This window comes from Protobothrops mucrosquamatus, unplaced genomic scaffold, assembly GCF_001527695.2.
Source record: "Protobothrops mucrosquamatus isolate PMUCROS unplaced genomic scaffold, P.Mucros_1.0 scaffold28, whole genome shotgun sequence".
Taxonomy (NCBI): Eukaryota; Metazoa; Chordata; class Lepidosauria; order Squamata; family Viperidae; genus Protobothrops; species Protobothrops mucrosquamatus.
In genome coordinates this window covers 2026643-2044115 of record NW_015386413.1, presented here as the reverse complement: position 1 = coordinate 2044115, position 17473 = coordinate 2026643, and the positions used below count along the sequence as shown (strand labels likewise).

Genomic DNA, 17473 nt, shown 5'->3' with positions numbered 1-17473 from the left:
AGTTCTCGCCTGCATCGTCCATATAGGACGACTCGGGAACTCAACTCCTACCCCGGGCAGCTCACCGATCCCCTTATGCCCAGGGGAAAGGTATCAAGCCGTTTGACAGCAGATGCTGGCTGTCAAACCGGCTTTTACGCAAAACAGGCGGGAGGCAGCAAGCAGCTGCGACCAGCGAAATCGCCTGCCACCGGAAGTCTCCCTGCCACCGGAAGTCTGCAGTCTCTTCTTAAAAACTTCCAGTGTTGGAGCATTCACAGCTTCTGGTGGCAGGTTGTTCCACTGGCTAATTGTTTTAACTGTCAGGAAGTTTCTCCTTAGTTCCAGGTTGCTTCTCTCCTTGCTTAGTTTCCATCCGTTGCTTCTCGTCCTGCCTTCAGGCGCTTTGGAGAACAGCTTGACTCCCTCTTCTTTGGGGCAGCCCCTGAGATACTGGAACACTGCTATCCTGTCCCCCCTCGTCCTTCTCTTCATTAAACTAGACATCCCCAATTCCATCAACCTTTCCTTATATGCTTTAGCCTCCAGTCCCCTGATCATCTTTGTTGCTCTTCTCTGTACTCTTTCCAGAGTCTCAGCATCTATTTTGCAGCACGGTGACCAAACTAGATGCAGCATCCAGGCCACATTCACTCCTCTTCAACCTTACCTTCTGTGGAATCTTTAAGCTCTTCCTCTTTGTCTTCTGTTCCATCACTAGAAAAGAAAGGAGCACCATGAGAATGGCTGATCCTATTAACGCCTTCGGTGATGGGCAGGCAGGGATGAACATTCAAGAAAGAATAGTATGAACCGACAAAAGGTTGTAAGGAATCACGGTGGAAAAGGAAGCCTTGCTTCTCACACCATTTCCTCGCAAATTGCCCGGGTAAAATAATTAAAGTCCACCTTTCTTTCTTTCTTTCTTTCTTTCTTTCTTTCTTTCTTTCTTTCTTTCTTTCTTTCTTTCTTTTTCTTTCTTTCTTTTCCTTCCTTCCTTCCTTCCTTTCCTTTCTCTCTCTCTCTCTCTCTCTTTCTTTCCTTCTTTCCTTCCTTTCCTTTCTTTCTCTCTCTCTCTCTCTTTCTTTCTTTCCTTCCTTTCTTTCTCTCTCTCTCTTTCTTTCTCTTTCTTTCTTTCTTTCCTTCCTTCCTTCCTTCCTTCCCTTTCTCTCTCTGTCTCTCTCTTTCCTTCCTTCCTTTCTTTTCTCTCTCTCTTTCTCTTTCTTTCCTTTCCTTCCTTTCCTTTCTTTCTCTCTCTCTCTCTCTCTCTCTTTCTCTCTCTCTTTCCTTCCTTCCTTCCTTCCTTCCTTCCGTTCCCTTCCCTTTCCTTTCCTCTCTCTCTCTCTAACTCTCTCTCTCTCTCTCTCTCTCTTTCTTTCTTTCTTTCTTTCATCAAATGATTTCAAGAAGAAAGTATTGCTTCAAAGGTCTACAAAAGATTTCTAAGGGGTAGCAGAGAGTGAGGAGAACAATTTGAGTTGGGGGTTGGGTTAAAAACAAAAAACCAAAAACCAGAAATATTGTAGGAAGCAAGCCCTTATCCTTAGGAAGAAATAACAGACAGGAGAGGGGGGGAAAGCAAGCGGGAGATGCACAAAATAGATTGGATGGTTGTCGTTCTTTCTGAAAAGGCATTCACACCGTAACACAATCAAAATGGAACACAACCCCCCCCCCCGGTCTGTATGGAGTTGGTTAAGGAACAGCACGGCTGTAAGTGAAAAGCAGGCCGATGGTGAGTGGCCACTGAAATGCACCAGATTGTTGGGTCTTGAAAAGTAATCATGATCATGCATTAAAACGGAAGGGGACCGTCCTGTTGTTGGGTCTTGGTTTGACCAACCTGTCTGATGTTGGAAAGGACAAATCTCCTTCTAAACCAAGACTGCTCCAGCTACTGCTGTTACCATTACTGCCAGGAGAGAAGAGAAGAGGGCTGAACTACAAAAAAATAGATAGTTAGTTCCACCAGAACTTCCCACAGTCCATTGGGTTGCTTCAGATGGACGATGGAGGGGCTCCATCGCTTTTGAGGAGCGTCCAAGAACAACAAGCAAGGATGACCATCAGGAGAAGAAAAAGCCAGCCCACAAGTTATTTTTTCTCCCACTCCCATATCGGTGGGCGGAGGGATCTGTCTCAAGGATCCAGTTGAGGACCTTCAACTTAGAGGGCAAGGCACCAGAGAAGGTGGAGATGGTAGATCATGCGTGAAAGTCAGGAAATAAGACGGTGGCAAAATCTGGCATGGATGCTTGTCATGAAAAAAAAATAAAAGTCTAGCAACTGAGTCACCAGACCTATTTATGCTCTTTATTTTTCTAAGATTGCTTCTAGATCTCTCTTTTGGGTCTAGAAGCATTTTAGGGGAAATAAAATAAAATAGCAATAGCACTGAGACTTCACAGTGCTTTTCAGCCCTCTCTAAGCGGTTTACAGAGTCAGCCTCTTGCCCCCCTAACAATCTGGGTCCTCATTTTACCCACCTCGGAAGGATGGATGGCTGAGTCAACCTTGAGCGGGTCAGGATTGAACTCCTGGCAGTGGGCAGAGCTAGCAATAGCAATAGCATTTAGACTTATATACCACTTCCCAGTGCTTTACAGCCCTCTCTAAGCAGTTTACAGAGTCAGCCTGTAGCCCCCAACAATCTGGGTCCTCATTTTACTGACTTGGGAAGGCTGAGTCAACCTGGAGCTGGTCAGGATCGAACTCCTGGCAGTGGGAATGTTTTTATAGCAATAGCATTAGCACTTAAGACTTATATACCGCTTCCCAGTGCTTTACAGACCTCTTTAAGTGGCTTACAGAGTCAGCTTTTGGCCCCCAACAATCTGGGTCCTCATTTTACCGACATCGGAAGGATGGAAGGCTGAGTCAACCTTGAGCCAGTCAGGATCGAACTCCTGGCAGTGGGAATATTTTTTATAGCAATAGCATTAGCACTTAGACTTATATATCACTTCACAGTGCTTCACAGCTTTCTCTAAGCGGTTTACAGAGTCAGCCTATCGCCCCCAACAATCTGGGTCCTCATTTTACCGACCTCGGAAGGCTGAATCAACCCTGAGCTCCATCAGGATCAAACTCCAGACTGTGGGCAGAGTCGTAGACTGCTAACCACCGCGCCACCACGTATTTTCGGTAACAAATGCCTTATCTCACAGTTCAATCATTCGACATTTAGAAAGCACCAGTTTCTCAAGCTAAATTCTGTTAAAGTCAACCACGGACCTTCACAGTCTAAGAAGGATAGTCCAGCCATGTCATCCAACACTGTACATTAGACATTCGTTCTGGAGAAGTTCCGCCTGGGTGGTCCCTAAGAGTTGATACTGATCGATGGGACATCATCAGTCGCCGTTAGAAATAAATTTTAGTTACCTATCGCTGAGGTGGAGAAAACTGCTGCTCTCATCTGGATGTTCCTCATCAAAACTCAGGTTGGACCAGCTGCCGGTGCTGTCATCTCCAGTATGCTGGCTGACCACGGATTCAGCAGAATTCACTCCCTCTGTTTCCATGGCGCTAAGACACGTTAAAAGGGGTAGCATCACTATTTGTCCTTGCATCCCAGATACCTGACCTTCCTTCACTGTTGACCACCCATGGAACCTACTCCAGAGGTGTCTTCAAATTTCAACGGCTGTTTCAGAAAGATGGAACAAGCTTCGTGACATCAGTTCCACCCCTTATAGATTTGTGTGTATAGACTTGAGCACTAAATCTTCTGAACTGCAACCTAACATATGGTCCTGATTCCTGACATTAATCTAGTCCAGGGGTCTTCCAACTTGGCCCTTTTATGACTTGTGGACTTCAACTCCCAGAATTCCTCAGCCAGCGTGCCTGGCTGAGGAATTCTGGGAGTTGAAGTCCACAAGTCATAAAAGGGCCAAGTTGGAAGACCCCTGATCTAGTCAACTGAAGTTCAATACTAAACTGGCACCAGTTAAGGGTCAATGGAATTCGAGAAGGATTGGACTTAGGCCATTTGTGGGAACATAACGACTCTAGGCTGGTGACTCGTTTAACTCCCCACCCCCCGCTCTCCTTCTCTTCTCCTAATCTAGTCAACTCAAGTTCAATGCTAAATTGGTGCTAGATAAGGGTCAACAGAATTCAAGAGGAGTTGGACTTAACATGGTTTGTGGGAACATAACGACTCTAGGCTGGTGACTCGATTAACTCCCCCACCCCAAGTTCAATATTAAATTGGTGCTAGATAAGGGTCAACAGAATTCAAGAGGAGTTGGAGTTAGACTGTTTATAGGAACGTAACAATTCTAGGCTAAGGACTCATTCAACTCCGCCCTCCCCCCAACTCCGCCTCCTACACTATATATTCCATGCCAAAAAATCAACATTACCTTATATTGATGGCGGGAGCAATATTTGTCATGCAAGAAGTCATAATTTCTGTGGTTAGACTTTCGGCAAAGCTGATTCCATCTTGACTGATTCCGCTATCGGCTGTCAAACTAGTGTTGCTCAGCTGCCTCCTTGCTCGGTCCAAAGTGACAGGGGCCAGGTTTTCAGCAAATATGACCTTCTCGTCCAGATTGACGTGAATTTGGGGAATGTCCAAATGAAGCACGTGAGACTTAGGCAAGGTGATGTTTACACTCCCGTCTGAAGCGTATCGAACGTTAGAAGGAAGTTCTTGTCCAGCTAGCTGCAGAGACGAACCTCCCGTGCAGGAGTGGCGTTCTTTCAGACTGCAGTGTTTGCAGGCAGCTATAGAAAATGGAGTCATTTTTTTGTCCCAGGTTAATCTCTCTCCTTTTGTCCAGCCTTCGGGAGCTTGCCGAGTAGCTGATTCTAAACTCACTTCTAAAGTGTCGTCTACTATCTTCTTTGCGTATTGATCTAGGGCTTGCAAAACATTCTCTTGATAGGTAGAGTCCCTCAAACTCTCAGTGCTGTGATACAGTTTCTGCCTGCAACGTGAAGAAGGCAGTCTTTGAGTCCACGTTGCTTTGAAATCTGTCACTTTATCGTCTCGGGATGGTTGGTACAAACAAGAATCCGTCAAAGATTTGGGTAAACTCGTCGTGGACGTGAATGTCCTTCTGGCATCCGATGTGATCCGACAAGCGAGAGATTCCGAAAAATCCAGCAACTTTGAACTTTCAGCTCCATGTAAGGGACACCGGCTCCTACAAGGCTGCTTGGCAAGATGAAGCATCATACTGTTCTTCTGATTCTTTAGATCTACATCCTGGTTTGCTGCCTCAACTTCAAGCTTACCGTTTAGCCTGAAGCTCTTTTCGGGAGTGACCTTTCTACTGTACTTCACTCGGAGTTTCCTGGCGGCTTGCTGTATTCCAGATCGCACCGATTTGTAAGCGAGCCTGCTTGCAAAATTGTCCATGATGAGGTCACCGTGTCCCCCTTCCTGTTTCAAAATCCGAATGATGTGATCAGTGTATTCATCCGTCACACTTTCGCAGCTCGGATACTTGGAGTTAAGACCCAAAGCTTCCGAATTCAGGGGTACAGGAAGAACAGAACCATCCGGTTCTCTACCACGTGACTTTTGTCTTCTGTCCTTCGACCAACATTCGTGATAACTTCTTTTCAGATGAAAGCAATCGCCCTCGTAATTAACTTGACTGAGCCTCAGAAGTTTACACTGCCTTGAGTTGACCCTTTTCTTGGCTTCTCGGAGGACTCTTCCAGCCATTTCACCAGCGTAAATCCACAAAGAGTGCGTGTTTTTTTCTGGAAGGTTAACAAGCGTGGAATACCCCCGTCTTTTGTCTTCCGTGCTCACTTGAAAGTATCCATTCTTCAGAGTAGCTTTATCTTGCAAACGTGAAGAGGCCTGTTCGGTTGCCATAGAGATGATACAAGTTGCCAGATGATCAGCATAATCTATTGTCGGTCCCGATGGTTGAATTTGCTCTATCAGTGTGGCAGATTCTTCTTCAACTTCCTTGTTTTCCACTTCTTCAGAAAGAGACCGCATTAATTTCAGCATAAACTCTTCCTTTTCTAAGTGTTCACATTCCGGAGTGTATATTCCATCTGTTTCTGGTACGTAAGGAGTCGAAGGGGGTGTAGCAGGTGCAAACTCCTTCGCTAATTCCCCTTTCAGCTTTTTTGTTAACGTCCTTAAACTCCACTCCGAGCTTGCCTGAGAAGGTACTAAAGGCGTAGATGGCGGTGTTTCTGTCACCACGAGAAGGTTTCTCTCTCCGACACTCAATTTATCTTCCAGCTGAAGTGCATCTTCACACTTAGGCACCACAGAACAGTTATTTATTTCTGAAAAAGACACTTCGCGACCAAATGCAGAACCTCCTGTGGCTTTAGACACGCTCCGTTTTTCAAGTAAAGTACTGATCGGTATCGCTGAACTGTCTTCCACATCTGGCACCTGCTCATCAGATTTGGCAAATGACGCGACAGGAGAGGGTGTACTTGGGGATGGTTTGCAAGCCGCCCGTTTCCTTTTTTCCTGAACACCGTCTTTACACCCCAACAGCAGACACCGATTCGAAGAAGCAGTAGAGATATGAAATTTCGATATGTTGTTTAAAGGCATCTGCTGCTGACCCACGATAACCGGGATATTCTTCGTGTTGTCTCCTTGTTTCGCTACGCTCTGCGATTCCTTCTTACGGCTTCTTGCATTGGTTCCCAGCCCAACGCAGTAGGCTAATTTTTCGCCGGTAGCCGAACATGCCGATTTCGTCTCGTCGACAGACTGTTTTATGATCCGTTTGGTCAAATAGTTAGCAAACATATTCTTGCAGGAGTCTTTCCCAATGCACTGCAAATAGGGAGCATTCTTCATTTGCAGCACGCCGGTGTACTGCTCTGTTGATTTAGAAACCCTGGAAGAAGTGACGGCTTCGTAGGCTTCTGACACGATCATATCGACCATCGTTCCTGAAAAGTTATTGATGCTCGATATTTCAGCAAGTTTGTTGGCCTCAGGCTGGTCGGGTGGCTTGCATTCGTTCTCCGGTGTGAAACCAGTGGTCAGGTAGACATTTCTAAGTGAGGATACTTCACTTTGATTCTTTCGGGTGACACAACACGTTTCTGTGGGCCCTTTGTAGAAGGAGAGCATGTTCCCGGACGCCGATTGATTCTTGGCTTTGGCTTCGTTCCATAAAATCTGGTGCTGAGAAAGGATGCTTCCGGCTAAGGGCACCGGAATTGAACTTGCAATGCCAGATGTGTAGAACAAGGCTCTACTAATAGTGTGTTCCTTCCTGAATTCCCAAGCAGGGTTCAAGGCCACCGGCACTTTCTCACAAAGCTCAGAAGATCCATTGGATGTCGGGGTTAACTCTACCACTCTTTCTGTGCTGACATATTGTACGTTGTCCACGGAAACGCTGATTGCAGCTTGCGGTGTAAAGCTCACATCGACCTGTGATAACTCGATAAAAGCATCCTGGATGACGGATTCAGACAAGTCTTTGGCATAGGACCATACGACGGTATTGTCATACTGGAAGGAGCCCTGATGAGATGCCGTGGGCGTCGCTGGATGTGAAAACTGACAAACTTCCATTATCCCCTCAAATATCAGCTCCTCGGCCAGGTTCGCTGCAAATTTGGTAACGGTGTTCGTAAACATTTGTTGCTTTACGGAGTATAGTTCTTTCAAAGCTCCTGTGACGGCTTGGCTCACCAAAAACCCCGCTAAGCCATTTAGGGCTTTCTTTTTCAGTAAAAGAGCCTGCTGCCTCCCAATCTCGTAGAAGGCCATCTGGAAGACCGAAGAAGTCAACTTAGCAGCCAAGTGACACAATGCGTTGGTACATGAAGAAACGCCCTTCTGAAGGTCTTTAAACGCACTTCCGAAACTCGTTTCCACCAGCTCTGAAGCAAATTTCTGGATGTGGTCTTTAATCACCCCAGACTTGTGTTTGGATTTATCTTTCTTATGAAGTCCTTTTCTAGATATTTCTCTTTGAGTTTTGGCCGTTCGGTCTTTCTCTTCTTCCGAGACAATCCTACCCTGGCTGATCATCTCCTGTGTGCATCTACACAAGGAGGGTGGTCTAGCATTACACACAGAACCCAGAATTTCAAAGGAAATATTATTTGCAAAATCCGAGTAGGTGTGATAGACAAGGTTGTGGTTTTGGCTAAAGGAATCGCGATTGATTCGACAAAGGCACTCTGTGGGAAAGCAAGTGCCTAACGGACTGAAAGCAGAAGATCTGATTGGGCTGAACAAGGCCGTGTGGTCGTCAGCTGGATTTTTGATCAGGCGGGGAGAATCTGGGACATCCAGCAGATTGTGGTATTCCGGTTTGCGTGGAGTTGGCTTCCTTACGTTGGCTGGGAGAACGGGACGATCACACTTGAACTTTTGGGGATTCATTGACGTTGTGGAGCAGGGCTTCTTACACGAAACAATGCTTTTCTGTGAGGTATGACTTGCGGCGGTGGGATCTCGAGAACCTTTAGGACCGTCTTCCAAAGTTTGTTCACGTTCATCAAACTGGTCAAAACTATCAAAAAACTCGCTGACTTCAGAGTCAGAATCTTCTACCCCGTCTTTCCCTACTGGGATTTTGGGGAGTTGAAGCTTTGCCTTCAAACTTTTTTGATACCCTTCTTCATCCAAGAAGATGACAGGGCTTGGACTAGAGCAGTCTGACTCGGACGAGTCGGCAGGGGAGGAGGAGAACAAGGTTTTGTGCAAAAAATTAACACTGCGATCCGAAGAACCATGGGACCTGAAAAAACTTCTCTGTATCCAAGGATCAGAAAGAGAAGCGGAGACCGGATTTCTTACGGAAGATGACAGTTCTTCAAGTTCTAAGATGTTCACCAAGGAGATGGAGGACTTGACCGATGGCCTCCGATACAGAGAACTGATGAAGGACTTCTGATCATTAGATTTGAGATGATGGGCAAAGCTGGTCTTTGGAGAAGACTCTGGACTCTTCTCAGATTCTATTCCAAAAAAAGGGGGGAGAGAAGAAAGAAAATAAAGAGAAGGCATTTTTGTAATCTATCTTGGAGAAGATCTATCTGGGTGGCTATTAAGACCTGACACCAGTTTAATGGCACATGAATCAAAATCAGACAACTAGCAGAAATAAGAAACAATGGCCAAAAAAAATGGATTTATCGTAGGAAACTCCCCTGCGCCATGGTGGCACAGTGGTTAGAATGCAGTATTGCAGGCTAATTCGGGTGGCCGGTGGCTTCTGGCAGTTCGATCCTGACCGGTTCAAGGTTAACTCAGCCTTCCATCCTTCCAAGGTCAGTACAATGAGGACTCAGATTGTTGGGGGCAATGTGCTGACTCTGTAAACCGCTTAGAGAGCGGCTGTAAAGCACTGTGAAGCGGTATATAAGTCTAAGTGCTAGTGCGATCTTTCCTTCCTTCCTTCCTTCCTTCCTCCCTCCCTCCTTCCCGCCCTTCTTCCCTCCCTTCATTCCTTCCTTGATGGCACAGTGGTTATAATGCTGCATTGCAGGCTGACTCTGCCCACTTCCAGGAGTTCGATCCTGACTGGCTCAAGGTTGACTCAGCTTCCATCCTTCCACGTTCGGTAAAACAAAGACCCAGATTGTTGGGGGCAAAAGGGTGACTCTATAAACCGCTTAGAGGGGGCTGTAAAGCACTGTGAAGTGGGATATAAGTCTAAGAGCTTATTGCCCTTTCCTTCCTTCCTTCCTTCCTTTCCTTCCTTCCTTCCTTCCTTCCTTCCTTCCTTCCTTCCTTCCTTTCTGTTAGAATGCAGTATTGCAGGCTGACTCTGCTCACTGCCAGGAGTTTGATCCTGACCAGCTCAAGGTTGACTCATCCTTCCATCCTTCCGAGGTCGGTAAAATGAGGACCCGGATTGTTGGGGGACAATAGATTCTCTGTAAACTGCTTAGAGAGGGCTGTAAAGCACTGAGAAGCGGGATATAAGTCTAAGTGTTACACTAAGCACTAAGCAGAAAACCAACCTGAAATTAAGGAGAAACTTCCTGATAGTGAGAACCATCCACCAGTGGAACAGCTTGCCTCCAGAAGTTGTGGATGCTGCATCACTGGAGCTTTTTTAAAAAGAGACTGGACAGCCAGTTGTCTGAAATGGTGTAGGGTCTCCTGCTTAAGCAGGGGGTTGGGCTAGATGACCTCCAAAGTCCCTTCCCCCTCTGCTGTTTTGTTCTTCTGTTAAAATTCTTCCAGATCACTTGAAAATATTTCTCATTATATTGAAATAAAAAACGGTGCAGCCAGCCGTAAAGGCAAAAGCATTTATGCTGCTAAGCTATTGGCACGCTCTGCAATTTTTATTTTTATTTTTAAAAATGTATGTTTTCAATACCTTTAGTGTGCATGTTTCAAAAAGTGGTCAATTCCTCTTCCTGAATTAAGAAATGCTGATTGTTTAAATCCTGTAATGTCTGCCAGGTTGACATAGTGACATTAATTTGCCCAAAGATATGTCTCTCTAGAGCACCTAATTTTGAATAACTCTCACTCTCTGAGATATTTAGAAAGACAATATCAGAGCTACGCTACCAAAAAAAGGAGCAGGTTTTATTTATTTCTCTGTTTGTCAGAACAAATTAAAATGGAAACAACAATGTATTTGATGTAATTACAAAGAGAATAATATCTGGTGAGCGCACATGGGCTGTTATGCTTGTCTACATGCTATAACTGTGAGTTTTGTGTGGGTATTAAGTCACAATATATGGCTTTTTAATGTTGAAATAGGGCAAAAACGACAATTAGGCTAGGAGCATTATTGCTAATTGTTTTGCTTTAAAAGCTCGAAGGGTCAATTATGTGCCACGTTCTACATAGTTATGACTTTTTTCTTTTTTCTTTTGGTGCTGTATAAGTACAAAATGACTTATATCTAATTACACTGTTTAGAGGCAAGTAGAACATTTCAAGTAAGGCGCGATTATTTTTATTGTAAAACATTATCATGCTTAGTAACTTCTGGCAGACACTTGTATACCACAATTCTAGTCTACTAGAACCAATTCTTTCTATTAACACAAGGATGGACACAGCAACTCTGAAATACAAAAATATATTAGTAGCTCAGGGTTGAACTGTGGGGGTCCTTGGTGCTCTCTGAGCTTGGTTGTTTTCTTGCAGACATTTCATGACCCATCTAAAAAACTAAGCCTATTTATGCTAATATTATCACCTACCACCGATGATGTTACCTAGTTGAGTAATGAAATGTCTACAAGCAAACAGCCAAGCTCAGAGAGCACCAAGGACACCACACCAAAATAGATCATGCAGATCACTGCATGAAAGTCAGGAAACAAGATGGCGACAAAATCTGGCACAGATGCTTGTCGTGAAAAAAACAAAAGTCTAGTCACCAGATCCACCTATGCTCTTTATTTTCTCAGGTGGCTTCTAGATCTGATCTCTCTTTGGGTCTAGAAGCATTTTAGGGGAAATAAAATAGCAATAGCACTTAGACTTATATACCGCTTCACAGTGCTTTACAGCTCTCTCTAAGTGGTTTACAGGGTCAACCTCTTGCCCCCAACCATCTGGGTCCTCATTTTACCGACCTTGAAAGGATGGAAGACTGAGTCAACCTTGAGCTGGTCAGGATCGAACTCCTGACACTGAGCAGAGTTTGCCTGCAATGCTGCATTCTAACCACTGCACCACCACAGCAGATAGATGATGGATGGATGCATGGATGGATGCATGGATGGATGGATGGTTAGATAGATAGTTAGATAGAGATAGACAGACAGATAGAGATATAGACAGACAGACAGATATAGATAGACAGACAGACAGACAGACAGAGATACAGACAGACAGACAGATAAACAGATCAATTTCTCAGAAGGCAGAGTCAATCTTGAGCTGGTTAGGATCGAACTCGTGACAGTAAGCAGAGTTTGCCTGCAATGCTGCATTCTAACCACTGCACCACCACGGCAGATAGATAGATAGATAGATAGATAGATAGACAGATAGACAGACAGACAGACAGACAGACAGACAGACAGACAGACAGACAGACAGACAGACAGACAGACAGATCTCTCAGAAAGCTAAGTCAACCTTGAGCTGGTCAGGATCGAACTCCTGACAATTAGCAGAGTTTTCCCTGCAATACTGCCTCCTAACCACTGCACCACCCATGGCTCTTATACAATATACAATGTACGGAAATATTTCTGCAAAATAAACTTTAATTAGACCATGCCATCATTAAACGTACATTGCATAAACCCAAAAACGCTGAAGAAGGCACAATACTCCGGGGGGGCGACTCACCAGTATGGACGGCCTTTGCCGGCTCCTCTTCCTCTAAGTGCTCTAAAGCCGTGACAAAGTCGTCTTCAATGGAGGACACGGATTGATTGGTGTCATCGTTCTCGGTGTGGACGGAGTCCGGCGCCGGTTTCGGCAAGGCGTGCCTTTCCTCCGTGCATCGGATGGCGGCTGTGTACTTACTCAGCAGAGCGACTACAGCGTCCGCTCTGAGTCTCGGAAACGAAGAAGACAATCTCATCACGCACAGGACTCGCGAAGCGCAATTCCGCTGGAAACAGAAGGAAAAAAAACCCACAGGTTGTTTATTGGATAGTCCTCGACTTACAAATACAATGGAGCCCCACATATAAGTGAGACATTGGTGAAGTGAATTTTGCCCCATTTTACGACCTTTCTCGCCATCTTTTGTCTTGTCTTTTGTTTGGTATTGTTACGCTTCAAAATAAATGTCTTTTAAATATAGGTAGCAGTAGAATTTAGAGGGTGTGTGTGTGTGTGTGTGTTAGTTTGCCAGTAAACGTTTCACCATCACCATCTTTGGGAGATACAGCAATTCCACAAGGGATAAATAAAATCAAACATTTTTATTTTTTTAGTGACAGAAATTACGGACTCAGTTGTAAGTCAAGGACTATCTGTATATCATAAATGGGCTGATTAATCTGATTGAATTAAATTAATCTGATTAAACTGATCAAAGAGAGAGGCAACCTAGAACTAAGGAGACATTTCCTGACAGTTGGAACAATTAACCAGTGGAACTACCTGCCTCCAGAAGCGGTGAATGCTCCAATACTGGAGGTTTTTAAGAAGAGACTGGACAGCCATTTGTCTGAAATGGTACAGGGTTTCCTGCCTGAGCAGGGGGTTGGACTAGATAACCTCCAAGGTCCCTTCCAGCTCCTATTCTATTCTACTCTACTCTGCTCTGCTCTGCCCTGCCCTGCTCTGCCCTGCCCTGCCCTGCCCTGCCCTGCCCTGCCCTGCCCTGCCCTGCCCTGCCCTGCCCTGCCCTGTTCTGTTCTGTTCTATTCTATTCTACCTCCAAGGTCCCTTCCAACTTTATTATTATTATTGTTATTTTTGTTGTTGTTGTTGTTGTTGTTGTTATTATTATTACTGGTTCAGATTCTTTTCATCCAGAGCACTGAGTCACCTTAACAGATCTTTGAAAAGCAGACAAACAACCTCATGTTCGATTCTCTTACCTTTTGTCGGAAGTCGTGACTCGTCTCTGCCGGTTTGCACACATCCTTTAGCAGAAGAGCTTCCTGGTCGTGCAAACTGCACCACTGGGCTGATGTCAGAACATCTGGAAGGCCTACAGAGACGGTTGCCAATTCCTAAACCCAGCAGAGCACAATTGAGAACAATGCAACTTGAGTAGGGAAATTATCAGCAGATTCCGCCGGCGAGTTTTTCAACCAAACATAACAAAACTTACAACAGATGATTTAGTGACCGTTCACAGTTATCACGGCACTGAAACAGAGGACTGATGACCGTTTTTCACACAACGGTTGCAACCTCCCCCACGGTCACGTGATCAGAATTCAGAGGCTCGGCAACTGGCATGTACTTATGACAGTTTCGGTGTCCCGGGGTCACATCAGACCTTCTGACAGGCAAAGCCAATGGGGGAAGCCGGAATCGCTTAAGAACCGCGTTACTGACTTAACAACTGCAGGGATTCATTTAACAACGGTGGCAGGAAAAGTCGTAAAACGGGGCGAAACTCACTTGGCGAATGCCTCGCTTAGCAACAGAAATGTCAGTGGGAAATCCAGATTCACTTAACAACCGTGTTACGAACTTAACAACTGCAGGGATTCGCTAAACAACTGTAGCAAGAAAGGTCGAAAAATGGGGCAAAAAGCTCACTTAAAACCTGTCTCACTTAGCAACAGAAATTTTGGGCTCCGTTGCGGTGGTTAAGTCGAGGACTACCTGTATTGTGACACCTGGCCTCTTCTGCTATTCAAGTACCTTCATGAGTATCTTTTAATTTCTCTTAATAACAAAAAGGGATGGTCAGGGCCCCGGTCCCCAAAAACAACCCACCCAGAAATATTGAATTGATGCAGCCTTCCTTCTGAAAGGACCTACCTTGGGTGCCACAGCTGAGTCGTTGGCAAAACAGAGAAACGTGACCTGGAACAGAAATACACAAATAAAGAGAGGTCACGTACATTGTGGAAAGAAATATATACAGGTTTGAAGTGTGTTATAACTTTGATTTGGGGCTTTACTGATTAGATTGATTCATTGTTATAGAAGCGACTGGTTTATACTATGACATGAAAGTAAAAAGTTGAGGTTTGATGCTATCGATTTATTCTACTGCAACAGAGGAAGTCGTAAATCAATGCCTTTTCTTTCCTTTCCTTTTTTCTATCTTCCTTTCCTTTCCTTTCCTTTTTTCTATCTCCCTTTCCTTTCCTTTTTTCTATCTTTCTTTCCTTTCCTTTTTTCTATCTTCTTTTCCTTTCCTTTTTTCTATCTTCCTTTCCTTTCCTTTTTTCTATCTTCCTTTCCTTTCCTTTTTCTATCTCCCTTTCCTTTCCTTTTTTCTATCTTCCTTTCCTTTCCTTTCTTCTATCTTCCTTTCCTTTCCTTTTTTCTATCTCCCTTTCCTTTTCTTTTTTCTATCTCCCTTTCCTTTTCTTTTTTCTATCTTCCTTTCCTTTCCTTTTTTCTATCTTCCTTTCCTTTCCTTTTTTCTATCTTCCTTTCCTTTCCTTTTTTCTATCTCCCTTTCTTCCTTTTTTCTATCTCCCTTTCTTCCTTTTTTCTATCTTCCTTTCCTTTCTTTTTTCTATCTCCCTTTCCTTTCTTTTTTCTATCTCCCTTTCCTTTCCGTTTTTCTATCTTCCTTTCCTTTTTTCTATCTTCCTTTCCTTTCCTTTTTTCTATCTCCCTTTCTTCCTTTTTTCTATCTTCCTTTCCTTTCCTTTTTTCTATCTCCTTTTCCTTTCCTTTTTTCTATCTCCCTTTCTTCCTTTTTTCTATCTCCCTTTCCTTTCCTTTTTTCTATCTCCTTTTCCTTTCCTTTTTTCTATCTTTCTTTCCTTTCCTTTTTTCTATCTTCCTTTCCTTTCCTTTCCTTTTTTCTATCTTCCTTTCCTTTCCTTTCCTTTTTTCTATCTTCCTTTCCTTTCCTTTCCTTTCTTCTATCTCCCTTTCCTTTCCTTTTTTCTATCTTCCTTTCCTTCCCTTTCCTTCCCTTTCCCCCTCTCCTCCTCACTTTCCTTTCCCCTTTCCCTCCCCACCGTGTCCTGTCTGCTTTTGCATTTTGTTATTTTATCCCATCATCTAATAACATGTTCTAAAAATAAATAAAAATAATAAAAGATAGAAGATGGCGAACGTGACGGAGGGAAGGGTCTCTCTCTCCTCCTGGCTGAAGGACAGAGTGAAGGGCGTATTTAATATTGTTATCAATTTAAACACACACACACACACACAAGGATGCAAAACGGCCTAACCTCGTTGAAATTTTCGTCCTCTTTGGCCGACTCTTCTGCGGAGACGGCGCACAGCGGTTTTTGACTTTGCAGAAACGGCGTCATTGGAGAGAAGGAAGGTTCACCCAAATTCTGTTTGAGAGAGAGAGAGAGAGAGAGAGAGAGAGAGAAAGAAAGAGAGAGAGAGAGAGAGAGAGAGAGAGAGAGAGAGAGAGAGAGAGAGAGAGAGAGAGAGAGAGAGAGAGAGAAATAAATAAGGGGATTGGTAAACGCGACGGCTTTTTGCAACCGTTTCTGACGAGCAACGTCCACGGGGAAACCATTCCACTTCACAAAGACGTCAGTCACTGAACAGCTACAGGGATTCACATTGCAAGGGTGGCAAAAAAAAAGGCCATGAAATGAGGCAAAACAACGGTCTTTCTTAACAACCAAAATTTTGTGCTCAGTTGCGGTGCCAAGCTACACTTTATCTGTAGCTATTCTCTGCAGGGTTTTGGGGTTTTTCTCTTTTCCTTTTTATTCAGGATTCCGCAGAAACTCTTATTTTATCCTGAGGTCTTAAGGTTTTGATTTTCCTGTGGTTCAAACTAAGTGTAAGAATTTGGGGAGTGGGGGGGGATCATCTTTTTTGAAGGCTCCCCGAAAGCTAGGAGACTGGGGGTTTGCTGAGGAGAAGAATCTCAAGAGGGATGTCCCACAGATTCGGTCTGAAGGGTTTATTGAGTTAAAATTTATTACAATTGCTCGTTCCAGCAAATGCTGGATGAAGGTATCAAAGGGGATTTGAGACAAGGACTTGTTTTCCTCTAGGAAAAGGAGAAAAAACTATTCATATTCAGAAAAAAAGAAATTCAAGTGTTGTTGAGGTTGTCAAGTTTTTAAGAAGAGACTGGACAGCCATTTGTCTGAAATGGTATAGGGTCTCCTGCCTGAGCAGGGGGTTGGACCTGATGACCTCCAAGGTCCCTTCCAACTATTATTATTATTATTATTATTATTATTATTGTTGTTGTTGTTGTTGTTGTTGTTGTTGTTATTATTATTATTATTATTATTATTATTATTATATCTCATTGGTTCCGACTGGACTTGGTCAACCTGTTGATTCCATCTTTAAAAATTCTTTTTCAAGGCTGACCTACTGACTGTGGGACTTACTGAACTTGACCCAGCAGCCTCCTTGCTAAATTGCCTGAAACATAATTTCCTTAACCAAGTAAAGAAAAAAAAAAAGAAAAGCTTTCTCGTAAACCATCAAAGAGAGAAGCTCGGCCAAATCAATAGGATCAAGAACTGGGTTTTTTTACCTTTTTCACTGCTCCTCTAGGATTCTTCTGACAGCTTTGGACCCTGGTAGGACCGTCCATGCTTTAATTTTTATTTTCACCGACGAATTCAATAATCTCTAAAATACAAAAATGGATTACGCTTTTTAATTAATCTACCGCTGGCTACACTGTGCAATATCAAGTTGATAAAAGGAGGAGGAGGAGGAGAATGAGAGGGAAGAGGAGAGGGAGAAGGAGGAGGACAAGCAGGAAAAGGAGGAGGAGGAGGAGGAGGAGGAGGAGGAGGAGGAGGAGGAGNAGAAGAAGAAGAAGAAGAAGAAGAAGAAGAAGAAGAAGAAGAAGAAGAAGAAGAAGAAGAAGAAGAAGAAGAAGAAGAAGAAGAGGAGGAGGAGGAGGAGGAGGAGAAGCAGGAAAAGGAGGAGAGGGAGGAGGAGGAGAGGGAGAAGAAAGAAAAGGAGGAGGAGGAGGACGAGGAGGAGAAGCAGGAAAAG

The 17473-nt window shown here is 44.1% G+C and overlaps 1 protein-coding gene across 1 annotated transcript in view; it reads right to left on the bottom strand.

Moving 5' to 3' along the window:
- Positions 1-17095, bottom strand: part of AKAP11 (A-kinase anchoring protein 11) — a 28495-nt gene extending 11400 nt beyond the window's left edge. Inside the window, exons 1-9 of the mRNA XM_029283157.1 lie at positions 17001-17095; positions 15712-15822; positions 14333-14377; positions 13435-13569; positions 12190-12494; positions 4350-8894; positions 3364-3507; positions 1823-1891; positions 650-696 (exon numbers count right to left, since the gene is read on the bottom strand). Of these exons, the coding sequence (XP_029138990.1) occupies positions 650-696; positions 1823-1891; positions 3364-3507; positions 4350-8894; positions 12190-12494; positions 13435-13569; positions 14333-14377; positions 15712-15822; positions 17001-17060 (5461 nt within the window). The 5' untranslated portion in view covers positions 17061-17095. The remainder of the gene's footprint in view (positions 1-649; positions 697-1822; positions 1892-3363; positions 3508-4349; positions 8895-12189; positions 12495-13434; positions 13570-14332; positions 14378-15711; positions 15823-17000) is intronic.
- Between the last annotated feature and the right edge of the window lie 378 nt (positions 17096-17473).